Here is a 27,736-nt window from a genome sequence, read left to right as displayed (position 1 = left end):
TGATAGCTTCAAGGTGCAGAAAGGTACTAGGCAGGGTTGCCCCCTATCACCGTTATTATTCATTTGGGTGTTGGAGATACTTTTACAAAAAATACAGCAAGACCAAGAGATAACGGGACTGACACATAAAGGGCTTAAATACAAATATCGAGCATTTGCTGACGATGTAATGTTCATTGTGGAAAACCCGACAGACAAATTACCGTTACTATTCCAAAAAATAAAGGACTTTGGAGAATTGGCCGGATTTTATGTCAATAAGAACAAGACGAAGCTTATTTGCAAAAACATGACGAAACAAAAACAAATGGAACTGCAAGACCTGGTACAATGTGAAGTAGTAAAAAAGACTAAATATCTTGGTATTGAGTTAACTGCAAGAAATATAGACTTATATAAGAACAATTATGAAAAACTATGGACTAAGTTAACTCAAGACTTTAAGAAATGGGACAAAATGAATTTGTCACTGATGGGAAGAATATCAGTCATAAAAATGAATGTCCTACCACGTTTGATGTTCCTGTTCCAAACAATACCAATACTTAGTAAGACAGATTTGCTACTTAAGTGGCAACAAGAACTATCAAAGTTTGTTTGGGCAGGCAAGAAACCGCGAATCAAGATGAAAATTCTTTGTGATGCCAAAGATAGAGGTGGGTTACAATTACCAAATCTTAGACTATATTATGAAGCGGTCTGTCTAACCTGGATGGAACAATGGGTGAAATTAGAAAATGATAAGTTATTGGGGTTAGAAGGCCATGATTGTAGATTTGGTTGGCATGCATATTTATGGTATGACAAAACAAAAATGGACAGCTTTTTTAAGCTTCATGTGGTAAGAAAAGCATTATTTGTGGTATGGATGAGGTATAAAAAATATTTTTGTGATGTAAGACCATTGTGGATTGTACCAGTGGAAGTGTTAACATCTTACTCAAGACATAGAGATAAAGATTGGTTGCCATATAAAGATCTAATTAAAAAAGTGGGAACAGAATGGGTAATGAAAAAGCAGAATGAAATTGAATATGATTATGAATGGCTGAAATATATGCAGATTTTTGACCTTTTTAGATCAGATAAAAGAAACTATGGTTTTAGAGAGGAAAAAAATGAAATGGAAAATGTTTGGGAGAGTGGAGGGGGAAAAAATATCTCTAAAATGTATAAAGTGTTACTGAAATGGTATACTGAAGATGAGACCGTAAAAGGGCAAATGATAAAATGGGCGATAAATATGAATAAGGAAGTGTCTATTGAAACCTGGGAATATTTGTGGAAAAATTCTATTAAGATATCGCCCTGTACCAATGTTAGAGAGAATTGTTATAAAATGATGTATAGGTGGTACATGACTCCGAAAAAAATTGCAAATATGAACCAGAATATGTCAAATAAGTGTTGGAAATGCAAGAGCCATGAAGGCTCATTTTATCATATGTGGTGGACTTGTGAGAAAGCAGTTGACTTTTGGACAAAAGTCCACAAAGAAATGCAAAAAATTCTGAAATGCTCTTTTAAAAAGGCACCGGAAATTCTGCTTTTGGGACTGAAAATGGAAGAAGTCAATACGACTAAAAAGACCTTATTCTGGTACTTAATCACAACAGCGAGAATGATTTATGCACAATTTTGGAAAACAGAGAAAGTGCCAGAAATTGAAGACTGGATACAAAAAGTTCTGTTCATGGCAGAGATGGACAAAATTACGAAGAAGTTGAACAATAAAGAAGACGACGTGTTTTTTCAAGAATGGAGTGACTTTAAAATATATTTGGAAAAGAACTGGGATGTGAAACAAAACTTAATATGTTTAGATCAATATTAAGTCAAATGATGTTATCTTTAGATTGTAATGATAAGAAATTGATATAGTTGATGATACGAAGTAATTTGGAGCAGGGGTGGAAGCATTGCGGGAAGCCACTGGAGGGAGGGGAGGAACTGGGAATGGGGTAGACAATTGATAGAACGAAATGATTTAATTTTATATGTTGTATTCCTGAGAAAATAAAATTTGTTTACCAAAAAAAAAAGGAAGCTTGACTCTATTTGATCTCACAGGTTTCTGATATGGTCGATCACACCAGTTTCTTTAGTCAGGGTTAAAATATCTAGTTGGAATACCAGGACAGCTCTACAACACCTTGTGTCTTTGTTGCTCAACACAACAGTGAGACTTATCACTGCTGCTGCCACCAGAATACTTAAACATGCACGCGCAACGACCCAAGTTGGTTTATGGAGCGCCACAAGGATCGCTGCAAATGTTTAACATCCAAATGAAGCCACTGAGTGAGATCACTGGGAGGTAGAAGGACTGGATGTCATCAACGTGCTCGTGACGTCCGGCTCGGTACTTCATTAACAAAGCATCCAGAACCTGCTTCCCCTATTCTGAATCAATGCTAAGGGATGGTCAAGCAGATGAGGTACACAGACCACTGCTAGTGGTGTGGATGCTGGAATTCTTGAGGAGATAATCCTATGTGTAACAGACAATATGTACAATGTATAATATGCATAATGTACAATATTAACACTGTTATATAACCCAGACTATGATGTTAGCTGACTGTATACCTATGTTGGATGCTGCAAATACTCACCATCATTATACGAACTGCACTAGCACTTTATGTTAAGTCTTTATAACTATATTGTTGTGATTTTATTTAATCTCTTGTTTTAGTTGTATTCTATGTAAGCCGCCCTGAGCCTGCTCAGGGAGGGAGGGAGGGAGAGAGGTTTCTGCTACCCTATCTGATCAGGTATATGTATCTTTCTGGATTCAGGTATGTTTTCAAGAAGCAGCTGGTAGTTGTGGCCATGAATGCAATGTTTTTCATCTACATCTTGTTCGAAAGGTTCCCTTCATTTCTAAATCAACTCAACTCTGCAGTGTCGATCTGTACCTCGGTAGCCCCTGGGCTTGACAGTTGGAAAGCTTTAGCCCTGGCAGAAAGCAACTGCAGTGTTGTGACCATATTCCACCTTCAGATGCTATTCCAACCTCAGCTGTGTGGACTTCCAAGTAGATGCGGCTGAATGGGCTACTGGGGGCTGGCGGCGCTCAAGCCAAACCAAGCCAAAAATGCCCCAAACCAAGCTTGCCAGCTTGGGTACCCCTTTCGCCCAGTCACAGGCATTAAACCCATCCATTTTGCTTCCCCACACTTCAAAGCGGGGTGTGTGTGCCCAAAATGGATGGGTTTAATGGCTCACAGACATTTAAACCTAACAGCTGACAGGCAGACCCTAGCAGGGACAGGGTGTGCCTGTCCGCTGTTACACAGCCATGTCTCTGGTCAGTTTCAGTGGCAGCCATTTCACCAGTTGGTTTCACTCCCCCCCCCCGAAGCTGGGGTATGTATGTGTGCGCTGCTGGGGTGTGTTCGTTGCCATTTAAACCTAACAGCTCAGCTGTTAGGCTTAAATGGCCTGAACAGCCAATCCGAACCAGACAAAAGCCCAGTAAATGTTCGCAGAAGGTGCTTTCCCTGAACATTGCTTTGGGGGCTCCAAACCAGGCCACGTTCATGCTGAATTTTGGCTCATGAACTGGTTCATGCCCATCCCTTCGGACTAGTCACACCAGTGCAAGTTCAGACTCAGTGATGACCATCTTTGCCTGCAACACTGGGTAGACCTGTAAATTCTTTCATTGGCTGACCACCCTACAAATCCAGAATAGCTTGCGGTGTTCTGTCTTTCTGTCTGCCTTAAACAAAGATCTAGATCTTACCGATATCTCTTGAATTTCCTTTCCAGTCAAGGGCCAATGACAATTCCGAAAGGATTTTGGCTTCCCATAAGGCACACTAAAAGCTTTTCTAATCAGTATATTTTCAATTAAGAAATAGAAATGAAACGATACTTCAAGCTTTCAACGCCTAGCATGTATTTCTCCTCCCCCCAGGCATCTGCATTGCAGCCATTACCCTTCCAGCTAATTTCGTAGCATTATTCTTCCAAAGATAGTCATACTTCTTCAATTGTCAAGGAACCAATACAAAAAAAGAACGCACAGGGTACTTCCTCTAGGGGAGACTAAGAGTCAGTTAAAAATTCAAGACAAGTCCTGGTGTTTCAAGAGAAGGGGTCTGGGTACTGCAAAGAGTGCACCAGCCTTCTGGAAACCAAAAGAGTTAGAGAATACTAGAGAAAGTATGCTGGAGTGTTTGGGGAAAACACTGGAACAAAAGCCTCTCACCTCTTCCACCAGGCCTTCGATTAAGGAGCCGCACTATACACTGAGGAGTGTCCCTGTGCCCTGGTTTTACCATCCCTGTTTCCAGCCTCTTCTTGGCTTACTACCTTAACCACCGCATGAGAGTTGGAGAACTGAGCTAGTGTGAACATTACTGGAATATACGGTTACCTAAGCCAATTTATAAATAATCTTGCTCTCGCTTTTATTAACTTTGTTCCAATGTTTTATTAACATGTTCTAGGAGGATTTTAAATTATTAATTTATATTGATATTTATGATTATTTATGTAATTCTATGTGAGGTGCCCTGAGCCTGCCTCGGCGGGGAGGGCGGAATATAAACTGAATAAATAAATAAATGGAAGTTCGTAAGTCACTGGGAAAAGCTTATGAAACTCCCAATAGCCTAAAAAAGCATATGAGCTAGAGTCTGTGCATATACTGTTTTACCTCAGAGTTATTTATTCAAGTTACTTCAGAAATTTTACCCCTGATTTCACCTGACCTTTCCCCTCTATGTTAAATAAAATATTTTGTTATTTTTGAATTTCAAAACACCTCGAGTGCCATTTAAGTTGGGGGCTCCCGATCCTTCCCACAGGTTCCTGGGCTGGGCCAACAACCAAAATACCATACTGTGACAGGGTGGGACAGCCAGAGTTCTTCAGCAAAGAAGAAAACACATTACTAGGGTGGCTCAGTCAGTAAAGGCTAATAAAAATGGAGGGAAAATCTTGCCTCTGAGGGAGGGAAGTGGAGGGGGGCGTCATATTCGCATATGTTTAATCATACAAATCCATGACAGGCTGTTTGCATTTTGTCGCTGGTTAAGCAAAGAAGGGTCATGAACCTGAAGTTCTAGCTGACTTCACCTCTGGATACAAACAACCATCTCTTGTAGAGCAAAGGTTAACATTTGCCTGGATGAGTCTCAGCAGGCAGGGAAGATCAAAGCTCTCAGGATTCAGCTCTTGCAGTCTCAACTACAGTGATATTAAAAAACAGCAGTGAAATAAAATGAAGCCGGATGCAAGGTGTTTGTTCGCCAACGCTTCAGTTTGCAAATTTAAACCAAAAGTACAACCAGAATAACCTCAACCAAAATACCACCCATTTGGCTTCCACTGTACTTATACAATAAATCCCTTCCCTCAGAACGTTGTTTGCCAGCATGGAACCAGAGGTACAATTACAAAGGAAAACTAAGGTTACTTTTAAAAAGCAAACAATAAAGAACAAATACAGTATGGTAAAAAGTTTCAGCTGGTACTACAAATATTTAATATTTTAAATGGGATTCCTAAAATAATCTCATTAAACATAGGAACATTTGTGCTCAACCCAAATTTGTAAGTCACACACTTCAGGAAACAAACAGAAACAGCGACTATGAACAACCACATCATAATTTAGCTTAACAGCCGCCTCACATGGAAAACACTGGAACACCATGTGGTAGATCCTGCCTTGTATCCTACTATTCCACTGCGCAAAGTTTATTTACGAAAATATTTATACCCTGTCTTTCCTTTGGTTCAAGTTGGAAGCCTTCTTCTAATTTAAGCAGGCGTCTTTCAAATTTAGTGGCTTTTCCATTGCAGAAAGAGCCACCTCAATTGGAAGAAGGCTACTTAGAGGATGGTAGGATCCAAGCCAGGTCCACTTGGGTTTCGGGTGGGAAACAATATCTGAACAATCCCTCTCCCACTTCGGGGGGGGGGGAGCCCTGGCTCAAAGGTCAGAATTAGGCAGAAGGCTGTACTAAACTATTCTTTAATTTGCTTGTGTTCTGTGAGCACAGACCAAATTTTAAAATCTTCCCACTCTTCATACACATTACAATTTGAAACTCTACAGTACAGCAGCACTTATTTCAATTGGGACCACTGATGGTACAATCTAGCCCTCAGTAATCCTTCAATGATACTTGGAGCCAAGGTCTATCCCGCTCCCGCATAAAGAAGTAGGAAATGTTCCCATGTGCCCACTCCTCAGGGGTTGGGCACAATATTTCTTTTTAGTGGCAGCCCTTCGTACCCTCATGAGGTGCCAGATGGCCTCCACACCAACTTATGGAAGACTTTTCCAGGAGAGGATGTTCCTGTACACTAGAAAAACACAACTGGCTGTGTTTTGGCTCCTACTCCCAAATGATAGGCCACAATTATCATTCCCACAATATAAATGGGGACAGACAGACAATGGCTTGCCTATGGCCACAATGTAATCTGAACAAGAGATCTCTAGCTCATTGCTTGCTGCTGATCATCCTGTCAGTTCCCACTTCAACCAAATTCTTCCATTTAAAGGTAGGGCTCATACCCACTTGTTCCCTAAAAGCTTAAGAACACAAGAGGAATCATGCTGGATCAGGCCAATAGCCCATCCAGTCCAACACTCTGTGTCACACAGTGGCCCAAACCCAGGTGCCATCAGGAGGTCCACCAGAAGGGCTTATTTTCTTCTAGCTTAACTGTTATTTATGCAGTAGTTCTTGGCACATCCTGATGAACAGGTGAACTTCTGGTTTCCTGGGTGATGAAGAACATCCAGCTTAAACTAAAATACACAGGCTTACATGAGTTGTGGAATACAGCAACTTCTAGGCCAGGGGTGGCCAAACTGTGGCTCCTGGCAGGGCGGCTGAAGCAAAGGGGAGGCATGCCTCCCCAATTGGTCTTCTCTTCCCCAGCCAGAGTTCCCCTCCCTGGGTAGGCTTGACATGGGGGGAAACAGAGAAAGAAAGCAACTTTAAATGTGCTCTCAAAGCCCACCCCCACCAGCTGGCTTGGAGAAGGCATTTGTGTCTCTTTAAATCCCTTTTCCAAGCCAAGCCAGCTGGTGGGGAGCCTCCCTGGAGGACACATTTAAAGTTGTTTTCTTTCCACCTCTCCCCCCTCCCCCATCTATTTGCTTTCTTTCCACTTGCTTTTCACCTTTCTTCCCTCCCTCCCCACCTAAAGTTAAATGTGTTCTCCAAGCCTCGTCACACCAGCAGACTGGCTTGGCTCGGGGAAGGCATCTGTCTCTTTAGTTTAATATGGAAATTTGCATATTTTTCAATAAGAACATGCGTGTTCATGCCTTGTGGCTCTCAAACAAAAAGAAAGGAAAAAAAGGAAAGAGAAAAGGGAGGGAGGGAGGGAGGGAAAGAAAAAGGAAAGGAACGGAATGGAAGGAAGAAGGGGAAAGAGAGTGAGAAAAGGAAAAAAGGAAAGACAGCAAAAAGATGGGAAGAGGGAGGGGGGCGGAAGGAAGAAAAAAGAGAGCCCCCTCTAATAGTGTGCAGCCATCAGAGTGCTCAGTTTGGCTCTCCCCTTCTAGTTAAAGAGCCATTGGGAAGGGAAGGAACCACGCAGCCTGGCTGTGGCCCTCTCCCCCCCTCCCTTGCAAAGGGATTACAACCCCCACCCTGGCAGAGAGGGTCAATCAACTCACCTGATGTGGGGCGGGGCAGCAGGTCTTCAGCCACAGCAGGGGCTCCAACCGTGACTCTCTGAGGTCTTGCCAACTGGCACAACACAAGGGCCAGCGCAAGCTCCTTTTATAGGACCCACATGGACCTCCTCCACCCAAAACAGTTAACTAGCTCAGCTGAGCCAGGCCAACAGGAGGGAGGGTGGGGCCACCTACTTCTCAGACTTGCTGCACTGGGATGAAAATCCCTGCACTGAGGTGGGGGAAACTGTGTGCTAGTGCATCTTACAGGGAACTTTGCCCAAAGGTGAAATGCTTGTCTGAGATTTCTGCAGATTTCCCGCTATAGCTGAAGCCCTCAGTTCATCTGGAGCCACTTTTGGTGGAGCATTCTGTTCACCAAGTGGTGATCCTACTCATGATTCTTATGGTCCAGATAAGTGTTTTAAGTACCCAGTTTCAATGGTTTAAGAGTGCATTAAAATATATGGTTGGATCCAATCAGCTTTTCAGCTGGTGAAAAACTAATAAGGGGCTTCCCTGTGTAAACGAAAAAATGCTTTGCTGGGATTCATGGAACCTGCATGCACAAAAATCATGTGGAAAGAAAGCTGTGGCAAGAAGGGAAACCGGGCAGGACTGTGTGAAAAAGCTGTCTGGACCAACCTGTAACAGCTAATGCAACAGACACAAGTCATAAAGTTACACTGATCAGAGAACCAGGATTGACTGCAGCTCACTGTCAAGTGAAAATTCAATATAATAACATGAGTCTGACTTGTGCCATATGTGAAATTGCCCCAATCAAATGCTCTTGAACACTGGGAACACCAATCCTAACTTTTGTTCAGCTTCACTGAAGTGAAAACATCAGAAAGTATCACTTCTCTCTCCATTTTTTAAAAATTACAACACAGATCTAAATGAAGCAGTTCTTTAAAATTACTTGAATTTCTTCCACCAAACAAAGTTTAGATGGAAACATCAACAGAGAGCAATTTTAGAAGACACCCGATAATTTTTATGCAAGTCTAAAAACATGATCCAGTCAGTAACAATGCCAGTTAGCATCTGTTTAGCGTCGTGAACGTATAAAGTGCTATAACAAAATCATTCATGTAGCTATCACCAGTAGATTGTCTTACTCCTCCCAAAATGCAAATCAAGACCTTTTCACTAGCAAATGGTATCCAATTCTGGAATACTTGTCCCAGCAACAGTATGTGTCATCTCAATGGACCCAATTTCATCTACGGATCTGATGTTCTTATTATAATTATAATGCATGTTCCCCTCTTATATCCTCAGTTCATAGATTTCACTCTACCTTCTCCTACTTTGCTAACCTGGTTAACCTAAATAACTGTCTTATAATAAGTTATGTACTTTAATCCACAAGTAATTACCATATGTGTTACACCCTTTCTGTAAGAAATGTATAGTGTTAGATCAACTTTCCAAAAAAGTTAAACAGATTAGTATGCAATTGCATGTAAGTCTATCCAAGTTCAAAGTTGTATTATTGTATTATATGCTGTTATAATCAAAATAAAAAACTTTAAATGTCAAAAAAAAAATCATTCATGTAAAGTGTTTGCAACCACCTGAGTAATTTCCCAATTCACAGAACTGCTTCCTAAGCCAGCAAGCCACACCTAATACTGTGAAAGGCATTCATTTGCTATCTTCTCTGCAGCATTTCCCACTGCCAGAGCTAAGCCGCATTTAAATCAGCTTATCTCTTTTGACAGCAGAACCACCATAGGAAAAGAAATAACAAATGATGCTCTGGCTGCACATGATGTTCTCCTTGATACAACATCACTTCTTGGGAACCCAGCCTATACACTGAATAAGCAAATGCTATAAACTGTTCTTTGATGGCTCAAAGCTGAAGCAAAACAATAAGGTGTGATATCAGTTCTTCCATTTGCCTTTTATGAAATCACATGATCCATTTTGTTCTTGTAGGGCATCTGTTTACACGATCTGTATACACGTATAAAGAAGCAGAATGCAAGTCAGAGTGAATCATATCTGCTACTCTTCCATTAAAAACACACTTATTCTAAAAGGCTTGTTTTGCAGTTGTTACTTTTGTATAACAAAATCAGAACCTGCACATATTAAGCTAAAAAGACTGCTGTTTACCTTTTCTAGTTCTCTAGGTATCCGCAAACACGTATATACCCTCTCTCTCCGTTCTGTGTACTTTGCTTCATTATGCTCAAGGAAGTAACCTCTGGTTAGCTCTGCGTTAATGAACCGCAGCAGTGAAAGATCTGTAAGAGAAAAGCACAAAAGGGCAAAACTGAATAAAACCCAATTTGGATTTTTCTAAGCAGGTTTTTCCAAATTTCAAGAAACATTTCTCACACTCCAAGGTTAAATGGTCATTACAAACAAGTTCCCAAGTAACCATAGTTTTATTTAGCTTTTTCACATTGTAAAGTCACAGTCTATTTTGAATCTGTGAACTCCAATATGTACACATTCCATGAAAACTGGCTTCCTTGTTTATTTATTTATTTAATTAATTTGATTTATATACCACCCTCCCCGCAGGTGGGCTCAGGGCACTTTACATCAATTTTAATATAATATCATTAAAACAACCATTAAAATAACAATTTTTAAAAAGAAGCTCATTTCACTGACAAAAACTCATCCTCTCCTTTCCCTGACATATACAGGGAAGAAAATACAGAAATCAACATACTGCCAATCCCTCACATATGCAGGCTTCCAAATCAGGATATATGTTTTCATCCTCAACGTTTTATAAAGAAACCCAATACTGCATTTAAAACCCAATATCAAAGACTTAGGCCAATTCCCAGATGAAGAATACGTGGTAAAGTATTAAAATCTTTCCATCTAGAACAAGAGGTGATTCGGATAGTGGACTACCAAACTTTTGAAGCCTTCTGAAGAGATGGTTCCCTGGTGGGAATGACTGAAGGGGGCTATCAGGTGAGTTTGTATTGTGGCTGAAAGGTTTAACACATTGAAAAGAACTTTGTGATTACCTTAATGTTATTCAGGGTACCTCAGAGATACAATTGAAGCAAGTGGGAGTATGATAAAGAAAGATCAGAGAAGTGGCAAAATGTTATAAAAAGCAATGAGGGAATTTATGAATTTTGTCAGGAAACACAAATACTATGCAAGCATTATGACAAATTTTATACATATAATGGCTCATACTCTTAAACGACTTCTAAAAACAAATGGGAGAGAGCAGAGATGCTTTCTGAATTTGGTAAAATGCGATTTCTGGCCTAAATATATGCATAATGATAAATACACGAGTGCTCATATTCCTTAATTTGTTTTCTGATACAATGATGTTAATTTGAGGAATGAATTCCCTGCATCCCCTAGTCACACCTGGTTTTCTAAGCACCACACCACTGCCTACTTCTCTCTCTAAATCACCCCTCTCCCCCTCCCCTTCATTGCTCAGTTAATTCTCAACCCGTGTGACTTCCACCCTTTCCCCCTCCCCAGGTTTGCTCAATTCCTGACACAATTGTAGCAACAGATCTTCGTTTCTTTATTTAATTTATATCCCGCCCTACCCACCAAGGTGGGCTCAGGGCGACTTACAACAATTCATAAAATACAATTAGAATACAAGTAAAGCATTCATATTCCTTCCCCCTCATCTTTGCATACCCCTGTTCCCAGATCCAGGGAGTATCAATCTAACTTGAAAAGCCATACTGCCACCAGTTAGTTGATATCCTTTACACAACAAGTTTATAGTTGTTACGGATAATGCACTGCTTAAAGCTAGGGCCCCGAATTCTCAAGATCTCTAGCGGTGGGCATTCAACCTAGAACATGACTTCATAAGTAATTATTGAGCCACTAAAAAAACCATAACAACATTCTAAAGCTGAAATCCTGTTCACGAAGAAACAAAACCTACTGGACACAGTGAGACTTACTTCTGAGTAAACATGCATAGACTTCTGCTGAATCTGTTGTAAAGAGAGACAAACCCACAATTCTGCCATATAAGTATTGCTCCACAGCTAATATTATGCACACTTCCCAAGTGGTCACCCTTTGGTTCAGTGCAAAGAAGCTTTTAAGTTATGCAAAGGCAGCAGGAAAATACACAATCACTAGATGATGCAGAGGTTAGAATTCCAGAACAGGATCTAAGAGACCCATGTTAGAACACCCACTCTATCATGGAAGCTTGCTAGGTGATCTTGGGCCAGTCATTCTCTCTCAGCCTAACCTACTTTATATGCTATAAGCCACTTTGAGAAGAAAAATGGAGTATAAATATTTAAATAAATGTTTTTGGCTGTCACTGCACGTTGGTTAGCGGCCACCACACACTCAGCATACTGGCCCAACACAAGGGGCTTGAAGGATCTGCAAAAGGCTCTTTCGACTGAAAAATGTTCTTTTCTGGTTTCAAAAAAGTACTGTTCTAAAAACATGTTCTTTTCTGGGTCACATTTGACAGCAACAATGCTGATCCGATTGAGTCTAGCCAGTCCTGACACAGGCCATGGGCTTTGTACTGCTCACCAGTGTTCCCTCTAAGCCAGAGGCGTCAATCTCATCTGTTATGAGGGCCGGATCTGACATAAATGTCACCTTGTTGAGCCAGGCTGTGTGTGCCATAAAATGTAACGCCAGGCACTGGAGATATAAACTTTATAAGGACACCAGCAAACCCAATTAACAATATTATTTTTTTATTGAAAATGCAAACAAAGACAATTGATTCCTAGCAGTGAAAGCAACTGATTTACTGGGGAACCCACAGAAACCCCAATAAATGTATTTAATCATATGTAAGACTAGGTTTTTTCCAAGGGATACCATAAAAAGGGGAGTACCTTACATTTCCATATATACCAGTTGCTTAAGAGCCGCAGAGATGTCCCCGGGGGGATGGGCTGAATCTGGCCCCCAGGCCTTATGTTTGACACCCCTGCTCTAAGCTCTAAGCTGTGCACATGAACAGCTGCTCATTAACACAAGAAGCCCTGCTCAGCAGCAATCTGGAGCCACGCAAGGTCTTGGACAAGCACCGCCCATTGCCATTTTAAGATTACAGAAGTTACATTCTGCTCAGGATGTGAAATGCTCTGCTCAAGGGAGGGGGGGATTAGAGGAAACATTGCTGCCCAACCTTGCTTTAGGAATCAGGACATCTGGTAGAAACACCGTGCTGCTGGTGTGGTGTAGTGTTTAGGCTGCCGGACTACAATCTGGGAGAACCAGCTTTGAATCTCCACTCCACCGTGGAAGGCTGCTGGGTGACCTTGGGCCAGTCACACATTCTAAGCCTAACTGACCTCGCATGGGTGTTGTGAAGATAAAAATGGAAGAGGGTAGAATGTAACCGACTTGGGGTCCCCAGTGGCATATAAATAAATAAATAGAAGTAAAAAGGATAGATCCAGACATGATAAATCTCATGCAGGTCTAGCTGCAGAAGAAAATGCACCTGAAATTCAGAGGTCCAGAGAACACCATCACAGCTTTTAAATCACAATAAAGCTATACATACTCAAAGGCTGCCTCCTGGGGAATTGAGAAAGGACATTTATATAGACTAACTAGAAGATTTAAAAAACAATGAGTGTGTCTTTAGTCATTACCACAAAAAGATGGGACAGAAATGTCCACCAATGTAATCCCCAAAACTGAAGTCAAACTGTGGGAATGTAGAAACCCAAAGTGTTCGGAGGGACCACCTTTCTCTCTGTGCCTGCCTGCTAGTGAAGATTTTCAATGGAAGCAAGGTAGACGTCTACAAGAAAGACCTTACCTGTGGTGCATGCATGCTCTTTATTTACAGCATTGTTAAATACTTAGTGGTTAAGTGTGCGGACTCTAATCTGGGAGAACCGGGTTTGATTCCCCACTCCTCCACTTGCACCTGCTGATGTGACCTTGGGTCAGTCACAAGGTCTGGCACAGCTGTCCTTGAAAAAGAGCAGTTTGTGTCAGAGCTCTCTCAGCCCCACCCACCTCACAGGGTGTCTGTTGTGGGGAGGGGAAGGGAAAGGAGTTTGTAAGCCGCTCTGAGACTCCAAGTGAAAGGCGGGGTATAAATCCAATCTCTTCCTCTTCTTCTTCTTCTTCTTTAAAATAAAATCAATTTATTACTGAGTACCGTTTCAGTGCTGCTGTTCAATGCAGTTTTCTATTGTTTCTATACGCCCAGTAAGCCGCAAGAGATGTCCCGGGGGGGGGGGGGGGGGGGCAGAAAGCAACATTTGGCAAATAACTAACCCAAGCAAGGTCCGGATGCAGAAACTACTTGCACGTTTTCTCATACTTTGCGTTTAGGCATTACAGTGGAGATGTGGTGAGAGCTTTTGTGGCTTCTTATCTTGAGAAGGTTATGAGGAGATGATGGCAATTTAGAACAACATTCAGATGACTCAAATAACTGAAGTAGCTGAATGAAGTCTGAGTCTAGTAGCGCCTTTAAGATCACCAAAGTTTTATTCAGGGTTAAAGGTACCTTTATTCAAGGTACAAGTGTGTGTGCACACAAAAGCTTATTATACCTTGAATAAAACTCTGTTCATCTTAAAGGCGCCACTGGACTCGTACTTTGTTCTGCTGCTTCAGACCTGAAGTAGCTGATGTATGTATGTCATGTAAGTGATGAGAACCAACATGCCACAGAATTTTTAGTAACCATCTATATATCTAATTCCCAACATGCCGCCCCCCGCACATCAGAGCACTTGGGGGGCAGGGAGATTTACCTGCACATTTGGAGCAATCCCCAGATGTGCAGAAAAATCTGAAATCTATAAAAAACTATAGGGAGGATAGTTAAATCCCAAAAAAACTACAACTGCTTGCTCTGGGCATGTGCAGGGAACTCACTCACTGAAGTGCGGGAACAGAGCGAGGGAAGCCCCCACACCACTAACCCTCCCGGCTGCTGCGCCAACTGCCACAGCAACAACCGTCCCTGTGCAGAGAACGGACTTACCCTTGGAAACTGTGGCTGGTTGTGCAAGGAAGCTCCCCGCAGCTGTCAGCCCGGCCGCCCTTCACCCATTCCATCTTTCCCCTGGTGAGGGGCTGCCAGTCAGCTCTGGTCTCCTCCCACCCGCTCGGTCCACTCGGGTCCACTGTCGCCGCCTCACACAGAGGGTCAAGGTCTCGGAGCCACTCGTTTCGCGGCCGGGCTCGGCCCAGCTGGTTGGTTGGTCAGAGGATCGGGTCATGTGGCGTCGCTCTGCACGTCAGCCGCTGTCTCACTGGCAGCCTCCTCGCTTCCCCCAAGGCTCCGTTGTGCTGGGTCAGTCTCCCACAGCCCGGGTGCCATTGCCCAGGTATGTGTTGAGGGAGCCTCGGAGCCAAGAGAAGGAAGGGGGGAAGGAAGTCTCAGCGAGCTCAGCCTGTCCAGAGCAGTTCTGGACAAACCACAGAGGGGGGGGGAGCCTTGGTGAGGCCGTCTGGAGCAGCTCCAAACAAGCCACGGAGGGGAGGGAAACAGTGGGTCTGGGCAGCTGCAGGGGAGCCTGGGGAAAAAGTGGGTCTGTGTGTGTGTGTTTGCGGTATGAGATCTCCCCCTCCCCGTGAGTATCGCAGGCGGGCGCCGGTTGTCTCCTATAAATGTTCAAAACAAGAGTTCTAACGGCACTAAACAGCTAGGGAACACACAGCACCAAGGTCCTCAAAGGTAAGGAAACTGGGGCCCAGAGCCAAGTAAGACTATTGTCATTTTCAGGCTTAAATGATTGACAGAAAGCTATACAGAACCTTGGCAGAAGCATCTGCCAAAGGGCCCAACTGAGGTATCTGCATAAACTGCCCTCTTAAATGCATAACTGGGCATGTGAACTAAGATTAACCAACGGTTAGCTTTATGCACTAGATACATATGTAAGACCCTCTGCCTACAAACGAAGAAGGAAATCGAACTATGAAATAAGAAAGCCGTGGCAAGACTGCCAAGTCACAGCTCTGCAAGCCCAAGTTTGCAGTAAGTGGCATTAAGTCCATAACTGGCAACAGTACCCTGGCTGAAATGCCCTGAGTTAAAATTATCGTACTTTACAAAGTGTTCTATGATTAACGGGGTATGTAATAAGAAACTACAGCTTCATTGTACCAAAAAGGTACATAAGAGAGATGGCAGCTCTCCATGGAATTTGTAGTCTCATCCAAAATCTCATTTGCTACCACTAACAAGGAATTCTTCAGAGTCAAGTTTTTCCAATAAAGAATGCACTCCTGAATGATTCCTCATAGAGTGAGGACTTTAAATTTCATCTGAGGAACCTAAAAAAAAACCCAAAATGTATGCCATTTTTGCAACAGAACCTGATGCCAGTCAGGGATACTGGGCCATGAACCAGGGACCATGCCTTTGACAGAGAGCTGTGGAGTCCATGGTTTCAAAAAGTAGTCCAGCAGGGGCTTCAGTACGGCACCATTGCCACTTCACAGGGCCTTGCCAAGGCAGGCCAACTGGTCCCAAAGCAGGCGACCAATCCCTGCTATGTGTAAATAATCCCAGGACAATTTAAACCCCTCCGTGGATATCCAGCCCGCATTTCCAGATCTACTGCCTTTTGCATAACTCCAGTTCCACTACGGACACTCCTAAACACCCTTCTTTCCACTACGGACACTCCTAAACACTTGCCTATGCATGTTTCCACTCTTTCCCAAATTTGCCTTTTGATGGCTTCCTTGGCCAACAAACTCTTACTTGCCTTTGACACAATCTGTTTATTTTCTAGATGAACCCTGGTGACTGACCTCAGCAAACCTGAGACATGCCCTTCCCTCACACACAAAGAAACTTCTGGTCTTGCAAACCACCTCCCACCAAAGACTTGGGTCATGATCCTACAGCCAGTCACATCTAAAACTACAGGCAGGTGCCAACTATGACGAAGGAAGAAAGGGAGGAAGGGAGGAGCGAGCTTTAAGACATGTTTACTAAAATTGTAAGCCATGATCTAATAATTTTCTCTTTGGAAAAGAAAATATGGAAAGCTTTCAAGTTATCAGGCTCAAATCTAATTATCTAGTCTTCAGCTTGTCCAAGCAAAGTCTGTGTTGACATCTTTGGCTGAAACAGCATACAGACAGCTGTTAGCTCAACCCATTCCAGAATTATCTATTGCTGTTAAATTTCTCCTTTACTAGATAAAAACCACAGTTAGAAACCAGGCACCCAACTGACAAATAAAATTATTGCTGTACCAAAGTAACCTCTTGATCAGAAGTTCTGAATCCAAGTTTAAGAGACCTGTACAATCCTTCTAACTAAAAAGTTAAGGAGGATGAACTATATATGAAATAGTGAATCCATTAGCCAGGAGCATTCACATACCCCATTACGCAGAGAACAGATCAAAACACAGCTGTAATAGCAAAAATCTCCTATTGACTTAATGATATTATATTGACAACCTGTCATATTTCAAATAAAGGAACTTCCAGCATATGCAGTGTCTATGGATTAAGAAAAAGCCTTAGGCATACTTTTCAAAGTTAGTTTTTTACTTGGGCTCCCTCACAGCCCACAAAATACAAAGAAGGGGAATCAAGTGAGAGTGTATTTGCATAAATTGCAGCTTTTACTGACGAAATATGCTGGTGCCCGGGTATTCCATGACTCTATGGAATATACGGCAATATTTGCCATCAAATAATAAGCAATCAACTGCCAATATACGTCCAATCAACGGACAAGCATCCCATCACTACAAATGATGTTACTAGTGATATCTAGTCTAGCATGCTTAGGGAAACCTGCCAGATTTGGTGACACAAAAGATCAGAAACTTTTAAGATGTGCCCAAATACTGCTCTTGGGCAGGAAAGATGTTCCAGACCTTCCTTCCTTTTCCAGGTCTCCTTCCTGTTCCCCATCCTGTCATGCACAAATTAGCTGCTTCAGTGCCTCTGGTGATTTTAACTCTCCATTTCCTTTGGGCTGTTTCCCGCTAGGACAAAGGTAACAACAGCTGTGGTGCAGATAAGTGGCCAGTTTATTTCACATGTATTTTTAGCTGCCAGTGTCAGTTTTTAGGCACCCAGGGAAACAGGCATCTGGGAACTTTCCAACCGGGATCATGGCGATTGTAACAGGGAGCTGATTAAAATTATGGAGCACATTGGATCGGCTTACATCTCCAAACACAGCCACAACTTAGTATACATTAGCATGTGTTAATATATTTAAGCACCTTGCCTTACTTTTCCTGAAAATAAAAATAATTTCACTTGAAATTCTTCACTGACTTTCCTGAAAGTAACTCACATTTGTCTGGGCCATACTAGACTTTTCAGTTTGACAAGAGGGGCCAAATGGGTCTTCTCACAAAATCAAAAAAATGAAGAGAGACTCTCCACTCTTCTTTTAACTACTTTTTAGTAAACCAAATATCTTTTTTCTACCAGTTAAAAGCTTATTAAGGGCTTGTTTGCACAGGACCACCTGTAAGTGAAATCACCACATTTGTGTCATGTTGCAGATTAACGAAATTTATTGTGGCATAAGCTTTTGTGAGTGGCAGCTAACTTCATCAGATGCATGAAAAGAATGCCTGGCAAGGATTTACACATAAACAGCGGACAAGAAAAAGGGGTTATGACAAAAAGAGATCAGAAAGCTCTGTTTCCTGGGGCAAGGTGTGTGATGTTACATCAAATGACGAAGTCAAAAGAGCAAAGGGTCTGTTCAGATAAATATGGACCATTTCCACCTATGGGTCAACCAGCAAAATAGGGCAAATGTGAACAACATACAGAACAACATACATACACTGACTTCTTACACTGATTTAAATATACATAGTTCCTAGGTAAAGGTTTCCCTTGCTTGAAAAGCCAGCTGAATCTGACTCTAGGGATGCGGTGCTCATCTCCGTTTCCAAGCTGAAGAGCCGGATAGAGATATAAAATTTCCGGAAATTTTGAAGCTCAGGAAAAAAACCCATTTTTTAATGGGGGGAAATGGAAATTTTCGGAAAAATTGAAAAAAAAAATGCTAGCATTTCTTTTGTCTTTTCTAGATTGAAAGTCATTCTGTTACTTTAGGAACATAAAATATGACTATGGACATTTTTACTTGGCGTGAAATTATCACAACTAGCATATTAAAATATAGTGTATCCAAACAATTATTACAAACAGAATACCCACCCACATGCAAAAACAAAACTGAAACTTTTTTATTTTCTTCTGACAATCACACCTAAAGGAAGAAATGCATCTTGTTCTTGCAATGGAGAGCTCAGTTTGTAACCTAGGACTTGCTTGTCCTCAGTGCACAGAAATTAGATCAATCTGATACCATATATATATATATATATATATACATATATATATAAGAAATGATTGGGAAAATATTTGAACACCTTGTCTTAAAATATTTTATTCATCATGTTAAAATAAAACGTTCCCTAATCAATTTTTTTTCTTTTCTTTTTTCAATTTTTCAGAAAAAACAAAAAGGTTTCAGGAAAAAATCGGGAAAAACCTGTTTTTCCCCCGAATTTCCCCGTTTTTTTCCCGGGCCTTCATATCTCTAGAGCCAGAGCTGTCCGAAGACTTCTCCATGGTCATGTGGCCGGCATGACTAAATGACGAGGCACATGGAACGCTGTTACCTTCCCACCGAAGCGGTACCTATTTATCTACTTGCAATTTTTTGCTTTCGAATTGCTAGGTTGGCAGGAGTTGGGGCTAAAGACAGGAGCTCACTCCGTCATGCAGCACTCAGGTCTCGAACTGCTGAACTACTGACCTTCTGGTCTGTAGTTCAGCATCTTAAACACTTGAGCCACCGCAGCCCCCTTCATAGTCCCTAAAAGGTAAAGGTTCCCTTGCTTGAAAGCCAGTCGAATCCGACTCTAGGGTTGTGGTGCTCATCTCCGTTTCAAAGCTGAAGAGCCAGCGCTTTCCGAACACGTTTCCGTTACTCCGACCTTCCACAGCCTGCAGTTCAGCATCTTAACCACTTGAGCCACCGCAGCTCCCTTCATAGTCCCTACTGAGTCCTAATTTAACAGTATCAAACCTGCATATGAATTCAACCTCAGCTGTTTCTTGCTCAGGCCTCCTCTGAAGTTTTTCTTCTGAAGTAACACAACCGATAAATATATTATCAAACGTCCAAGAAGGCTGAAATGCTGCCCCACAGGCTTCCAACTGTTTCAAGTTTTAATGTTTAATTTGTGCCCATTAATCTAAACGCCTCGTTGTTTAGTCATGCCAGGCACATGACCACAGAAAAGTCTTTGGACAGCGCTGCCTCTTCGGCTTGGAAACAGAGATGAGCACCGCCCCCTAGAGTCAGATTCAACTAGCTCTTGAGCAAGGGAAACCTTTACCTTTACTTTTGATTTAAAATAATCCTATGACTCAACAGTCTTGGACAGTATAAATCACATTAATACCACCTTCTAATTCCACCCTTATGTTGAAGCCACCGCAACCAGAAATTCTGCCACAGCCAGCGTTATGCCAAAATCAGTGCCAGCTAGCAAAATAAACAACAAGCAAAATGGGGAAGCAGAAGCAGCATCAGAAGCAGCCGCTGGCTACATCCAGAAATCTCTCAAAGAGGAAACCAGCATGCGGCCAAAAAGGATATGAGCCAATGTCCTAATTGCACCAGAGCCACAAGGTCACAGTCGACCTGAATAAGCCAGTCCTCGGAATCTACCCAGATAAACAGCAGAGGGAGAAGCATTTAACTACTTGGGACTCACAGATCCCAGTCTAACACTCTGAACTACTACAACTAAAAGCCGGTTCTCACACTGGTACTATAAATGATACCATATCTGTAAATAATGAAGAGGGGTTTGTTTTTGAAAAAACCATCATAAAGGTACTCTCAAAGAGCTAGAGTTCACTAGGGTTAATTTTGCTCATTGGTTTTCCTTTATGCTCAGCAAAATTAACCCAAGTGCCTTCTCAAACAACTTGTTCCAAAAGCCAAGGGCAAAAACCACCCTCACCTTACTCCAGACTACTAAATTAAATATTCTAATTTTTAAAACTATACATTAATTTCAAATTTGGGAACTTGTCAAAATTTATTTTGCTGCAAGAGTGCAAACAGGCAGCCTGCAAGAAAAAGATAACGGGGGGCACTTAAGACAATGAGACTACATATACCGAAATTAAGAGATACTGTGACACTGCCATTTTTGCCAAAATAGAATCCTTTAAAGGATTCTGAATCCCTGGTTTAATACATTTAGATCTGATTATTCAGAAACTGATGTCTCAAACAATTCTAACTGAAAAAGCAATCCACTTGCAAAACTGTAATAGCTTCTACTCCTACCTCAAAGCTGTGTAAACACAGACGTTCAGCTTGCTTTGAGTAAACCTTTAACTTTAATGTATCACTTTAGAAACCTGTTTCTCCTCCAAGGAGCTGTGCTGGGTACAGACATTAATGGAGCATGCTACGTCACCGTGGGTCAGTCACACACTCTCAGACTAATATACCTCACAGGGTTGTTGTGAAGACAAAACAGAGGAGAAAAGCACAATATAAACAAAGTAAACTGATAAAGACAGCATTATTTGCTCTTGTGCCCTTCTGTAGCCTTCACCCAACTTGCCTTTATACTAAGGAAGAACTTAATGCCATCTGGGGTATGCTGCACTACACAAATTAGTCAAAGTACGTGAATCACTTTTGCTGCTTATTTCAGCTACAGCTTGCTTTCCCAGACTGCTAAATTATTTTAAAGCCAGATGAGACCTACCTTCAGTCTAGTAGCAGAAATGACTGTATTCGCTGACAAACACATTCTGAATTAATTTTCTAGCAGACACACCCAACCATCTGGTTACAACGGTTTGAATGTTAAGAAAACAATTCTACTTCCAACTCACACAAACTGAGTGGAAACAAAATCATTCCTGGCTCTTCCGCCAGGCCTTTGAGGGGGAGCCGCCGCCGCCACTGTTCCATCAATGATATTCCAACCACCACCCCATGTAGGGGTGGATGTCGCTCAACAGGACTGGGGGAACATTCTCCCTGGTGCTCCTACTGTGAAGAACTTGGCCTGCCAGTGTGGGACGTCGTCCATCTTGGATTTTATGTAAATTATTTCAGCACCATATTTTATATTGGATATACTGTTTTGAATTGTTGTTGTTTGTATTTCTATTTTAATCTTGTAAGCCGCCCCGAGCTGAATATTGGATGGGGCGGGATATAAATCTCAATAATAAATAAATATAAATAAATAAATCCACATGCATTGTGGAGGCCAAAGATTCCTCAGCACAAGAAACTTACACTGGTGCAACACTACTGGCACGATCAGCAAAACATCTGCAGAATGTGGGAGTCGGTGAGAGAAACTGGGCAGGTGGTAACTGGAATTCTAGGTTTGCTCAAGAAGTACGACTGCTGGGGCGTCGGGGGAGTAACAACACAACTCAAACCCCTCCACACATCAAATGGGGGACCCAAAACCAATGTTCACTGCCACTTCCTCACGTTCTACCCACACACGCAAAATGGTGAACAGTCAAATATAAATCACCACTAGGAGAATGAAAACACTGTTCAGGAAACAGTTGTCATGCATCAATATACATGGCAACAGCCATGTCACTCGGCTCCAGTGTGCAGAGAATGAGGCATATACAAGAGTGAGAATGCCTCAGCTTTTCACAAAAGTAAAACAAATGCATACCTTAGAACTTTAAGGGCAAGGTTGCCAACCTCCAGGTAGAGCCTAGAGATTGCCAGGAACTACAGCTCACTTCCTTGGGCTCTACTCTCCCAAATCCCAGGAATTTCCCAACTCAGAGCTGGCAACCATATTTACCACAACTATAACTAGTGCATAACATGACAGCTAGGGAACTGCTTGGAGGGATCATATCTTCCCCCAAACTGCAGCCCCACTGACATAGCTTGTTTCCAGGACTAGTGTATACGGTTAGTGCCGAGCTTAACAGCACTGGACTGGCGTATATGAGGGACCACCAGTGCCCATCTGAACCTAAGACCACCAAAGTTTAATTCTGGTCTTAGAGGGAACCACTGGATTCAGACTTTGTTCTATCATTCAACAGGTAGAAGAAGAAGAGGAGGAGACTGGATTTATACCCCGCCCTTCACTACCCAAGGGAGTCTCAGAGCGGCTTACGATCTCCTTTCCCCTCCCCTCCCCCCAACAGACACCCTGTGAGCAGCGTTCCCCCTAAGCTGAGTTAGTGTGAGCTAGCTCAGTTTTTTAGCCTCCGGCTCACAGATTTTTGTCTTAGCTCAGGACAGATGGCTCCAGAGCAAACTAATTTATGCAGTAGCCAAACTGCTCACTCACAACTTCAATGCCAGTAGCTCACGAAGTAGAATTTTTGCTCACAAGACTCCACAGCTTAGAGGGAGCATTGCCTGTGAGGTGGGTGGGGCTGAGAGAGCTCTTGACAGAAACTGCTCTTTTTCAAAAACAGCTCTTATCAGAACTACGGCTTGCCCAAGGTCATCCAGCCAGGTGCAAGCGGAGGAGTGGGGAATCAAACCCGGTTCTCCCAGATTAGAGTCCGCACACAATCACTACACCAAACTGGCTCTCGGTGTTAGCAGTCTTCCCCTCAAAGCCAAGGGACAGGGTAGGTATGCACAATGCAGCATTCCCACTCTTTCTGTGCAAAGGCTGGGGCTACAGCCTTGCAGGGAATTAGGAGGAAGAGCTGTCACGCTGCTTCATGATTGGTGAGCGGCAGTAGATTCACCAGCAACACTGTGGGAGTGGCAGCATGCCCTTGGGAACACCTTGCAATCACTCCTTTTCTACTTTAATATGAAATACATACATTGTAAGTCAAGCTAGTTTACCAGTGTTATGTCTCTGAAACTAAAGTTGGAGAAACACTTGTCCATATGGAAAGAAGCATTTGATATCCAGTGAATCCTGATAAATAATACGCTAACCCAGAAGATTATGAACGGGCAACTCTGAGCAAACAGCTAAAGTAAAGTAATACCTTGACAGTTTCTAACTGAAGTACAGACTTTAGAGAGCTATACATGGGTCAGAAAATTAATCTGCAATTAGAAATTAGACTTCACCTCCGTTCACCTTTCAAGATCATTTCCTGGAATAACGCAATAAGCATACACATGCTGAAATGTGAACCCTGACAGAGAGGGCTCTTCCGGCTTTCCCCAAGAAATAACACCAGAAACACAAACAGAGCAATGGGATACAATGATCCCACTGTTTGCAGTCACCCATGCTTTTCATTCCAGTCTGTCCTGTCAAAATGCCTTGGGAGGAATTGTTTCAAGCTGTCCTCCAACCGCTAATACTATTACAGTATAATTGCTACTGCCGCCATTATAACAAAACATTACGCAAGAAACATAAAGATTTCTCTGTTCTCTAACTTCTTTCCCTGACAATTAACCCTAATTGTAAACCTGAGTTAGAGACTTTTATAAAAGCCCTTCTTGCTTCAAAAGTCACAGACAGAGAATGGGAGCAGATCCAATAGCTGCCTTGATGCTCTGTGTGCATGCGATGCATAAAGTGCCGCCAAGTCACAGCCTACTTATGGCGATCCCATAGCATTTTCGAGGCAACCCTAACCCTAACCCTGAAATTCCTTGGTGGTTTCCCATCCAAATGTTAACCAGGGACAACCCCGCTCAGCTTCCGAAACCTGGCAAAATCGGGCCAGCTGGGGCCATCCGGGTCAAGACACAATGTTCTCTAGCAGTAAATATCACTCTTAACACAATTTAAAAATAGTCATGGCAAACCTCACTTATAAAGCCACATGTACGTTGCACCATATGTAACACCCTACAACTCAATATGTATACCTGCACAACTACATCCCAAACACATGTGACACCAAAGCTGTTCCACAGTCATCAGATCTTTTTTTTCCTTAACTTACAACTTGAGGATGAAAAATGAACTTTACATAGAGGATGTGCACTTATTCTCCACTTGTACCTCAATATCAGAAACAGCCCCTTCCCACATGTAGACACAGGATTAATATATTTTGAACAGCTGTGGAGTCAGGGCTAATTTTTCAAACCTGCCTAAAATTAGACTCCCAAAAATAACTGACCGCCTTTGCCAACATGCCTAATAACAAACTTCACAAGCTAACTTTATGAACCAGAGCTGGTGCACACTGAAAGATGCCAAGGATCGTAAAGCAGCAAACACTGCAAAACTCAGATGCTTGCAAAACTCAATTGCTCAGAATTCTTGACAGCGCCCAATTCGGAAAAACTAACTTGAGAAAACAAAACACAGCAGAGCCAATCAGAAAGTTCCAGACAGTCAACACATCTCGGCTGTCAGGAGTCAGAGAGAAAGCTTCCTAGTGGCAGACGCAAGTCAGGATTCTTGTGTTGTTAAGTTATCTATGACTACCATATGGCCTTAAAGTAAAGGAAAACACACATCTGCAGAAAACAGACAATCCTCCAACCCTACTTATCCACCTCCCTGGCAGATTTTTAAAGCAGCAATAAACTTTCTGCTTTGGCTACCTCTTTACTTGACAAACTGTTTCTCACCTTTGATACCCGTAAAAGCAGAAATCTCTCCCCCACCCCAAACATACAAATTCTTATAAACTGCCATCCGAATGTTAATTTCTAAGGGGCAAAGATGCCAAGGGACCCACGCCTTGTAGAGAAGGCTGGCTAGAATGCCTTCCCCAGAGGCTCACACAGCCCTGGCACCTGTTTGTGATGATGGCAGCACCCCTCAGTATTTCCCTCTTCCACCAAGTAAATATGGAGAGAATGCCATTTCTACACATCACAAACTGCAGGAGTGGGGGGGGGGGGGGCGTGTAGTATTTCCTGATCAGGCGTTTTCCCAGGCAGATGGGAGTCCTGGCAGGGGCTCTTCCCCCACCAGGTTAAACAGCAAACTTCTCCATCTATGATACATGGAGCGGAGGAAGTAGTGAGGAATACATACTGCACATGTTCAAAGGCACTAATTCTTTATTATGTTTCACGTCACAGCACAATTGACCTAGATTTGGGGGGGTGGGGTAAGGAAAACTAAACCACAGTGAAACAGAACAGAAGTTCAGTGGCACCTTAAAGACTAACACTTACTTCTGTAGGGGCTTTTGCAAGTCCCAAGTGACTACTTCAGTCACAATGGGGAAAAAGAGATACATGTCCTCAATTTTTACAGGAAATTACAGAAGGGGCGAGGGAAAGGCTTTTCTGTGTTCTCACTGCATCTGAGGACGCAAGTTCTGCCTCACAAAACTTCAAACTGGAATAAACATTAGATCCAGATCGGTCGCCATGTTAGTCTGTCTATAGCAGCAGTAAAGAGGAAGAGCCTTAAAGACTAACAAAATTTGTGGCACAGTGACTCAAGAGAGCTCCCAGCCTGCCACAAATTTTGCCTCTAAGGTGCTACTGGACTCTTCCTCTTTTCTACTGGAACATTATTAGTATTTCAGGTGTAACCACATCTGTTTTTATTTTGATACAACCAACTGACACAGCCACTTCCTTTTTAAACCACAGAGAACCCTGCAACAAGTTGCCGATCCTTCCGTGCGGATTTGTCCCTAACCCCTGAAATTCAACTGTCTCCTCTAATCCGTGACATGGTGGGTGGGGGTGGGGGATTCAAGGATGAGTCCTGGCTCATTCAGAGACTGCCTCCGCTTGCTGGGCAGAACGTCCCAGATTCAAGCCCAACATCTGCAGTCAAAAGGATCAGAGAGTTGGGGATGTCAAGCAGCTCCTCCTGAGACCCTGGAGAGCCACTGCTGGTAAAGCGCTCAGGATAAAGCAGGTTCTTGGGTACTATTCCGTCGAGTGGGGCAAAAAATATACTCAGTGCAATCCTAAACGGATTATCTTGACTTCAGTGGATTTAGACTGGGGTCCCTCTATACGGGATTAGAACAACATTTGAGTCCAGGGGCACCTTTAAGACCAGCAAAGTTTTATTCTGGGTAGAAGGCTTTTGTGTGCATGCACACTTCTTCAAAATGTGCATGCACATGAAAGCTCATACCCCAAATAAAACTTTGCTTGTTTCTAAAGGTGCCCCTGGACTCCAGCTGTTCTGCTGCTTCAGATCAACAGGGCCACTCCACCCAATTCTATATGGGATTGTAATGAGTATCCTTATTCTTATCTTGCCTACATGAAGCTGCTTTATACTGAATCAGTCCATCAAAGTCCGTATCATCTACTCAGACCGGAAGCGGCTCTCCAGGGTCTCAGGCTGAGGTCTTTCACATCCCCTCCTGCCAGACCCTTCTTAAGGGGTGATGTTGGGGATTACAACCAATGCTCCCTCCAAGCTGCGGAGTCTTGCGAGCAAAAATTCTACTTTGTGAGCGATTTGGTTGCTGCATAAATTATTTGCCCTGGAGCCATATCCTTCCTGAGCGAAGACAAAAATCTGCGAGCCAGAGGCTGAAAAACGGTGAGCTAGTTCACACTAACTCAGCTTAGAGGGAACACTGCCCGGGACCTGCTGCCTACTGAGCCACAACCTCTCCTCCCACACCCTCGGTGTAAACTAAGAAGAAGAAGAAGAGATTGGATCTATACCCCGCCCTTCACTACTCAAAGGCATCTCAGGGCAGTTTACAATCTCCTTTCCCTTCCCCACAACGGACACCCTGTGAAGTAGGTGGGGCTGAGAGAGCTCTGGCAGAAGCTGCCCTTTTTCAAGGACAGCTCTTATCAGAACTCCGGCTTGCCCAAGGTCACCCAGCAGGTGCAAGTGGAGGAGGAGTGGGGAACCAAACCCGGCTCTCCCAGATTAGAGTCCGCGCACTTCACCACGACACCAGACTGGCCCTCTTGATTGAAGCAGACGGCTACGGGGGCCCTTTCTCCTGCCTCCCTTTTCCCCGGCGGCATGCCCTCTGCACATGCCCAGGCGCCCTTTCCCTGGATCCCACCAACCCACACTGCAAAAAAAACAAAACACCAGGGGTCGCACCTGCGGGCCCGCTGCGCTTGAGCTGCCGGAGGCGGTCGCTCTCGTAGAAGCCCAGCGTCTCGGTCCGGTGGGGCTGGCCAGGGTTGGGCGAGGAGGACGAGGACGAGGAGGGCGGCGGCGGCGGCGG

At 43.0% G+C, this 27,736-nt stretch overlaps 1 protein-coding gene across 1 annotated transcript in view; it reads right to left on the bottom strand.

Moving 5' to 3' along the window:
• The window catches only part of LOC107123883 (transmembrane anterior posterior transformation protein 1 homolog), a gene marked incomplete at both ends in the record, with an annotated part of 77,715 nt that extends 49,979 nt beyond the window's left edge, over positions 1–27,736 (bottom strand). The window contains 2 exons of the mRNA XM_015427226.1: positions 9,788–9,918; positions 27,610–27,736. Coding sequence (XP_015282712.1) covers positions 9,788–9,918; positions 27,610–27,736 — 258 coding nt within the window. The remainder of the gene's footprint in view (positions 1–9,787; positions 9,919–27,609) is intronic.

Source organism: Gekko japonicus, unplaced genomic scaffold (genome assembly GCF_001447785.1).
Source record: "Gekko japonicus isolate JY-2015 unplaced genomic scaffold, Gekko_japonicus_V1.1 scaffold1134, whole genome shotgun sequence".
Taxonomy (NCBI): domain Eukaryota; kingdom Metazoa; phylum Chordata; class Lepidosauria; order Squamata; family Gekkonidae; genus Gekko; species Gekko japonicus.
The sequence above is the reverse complement of the archived record's forward strand: the minus strand, read 5'-3'. Positions and strand labels throughout refer to the sequence as shown.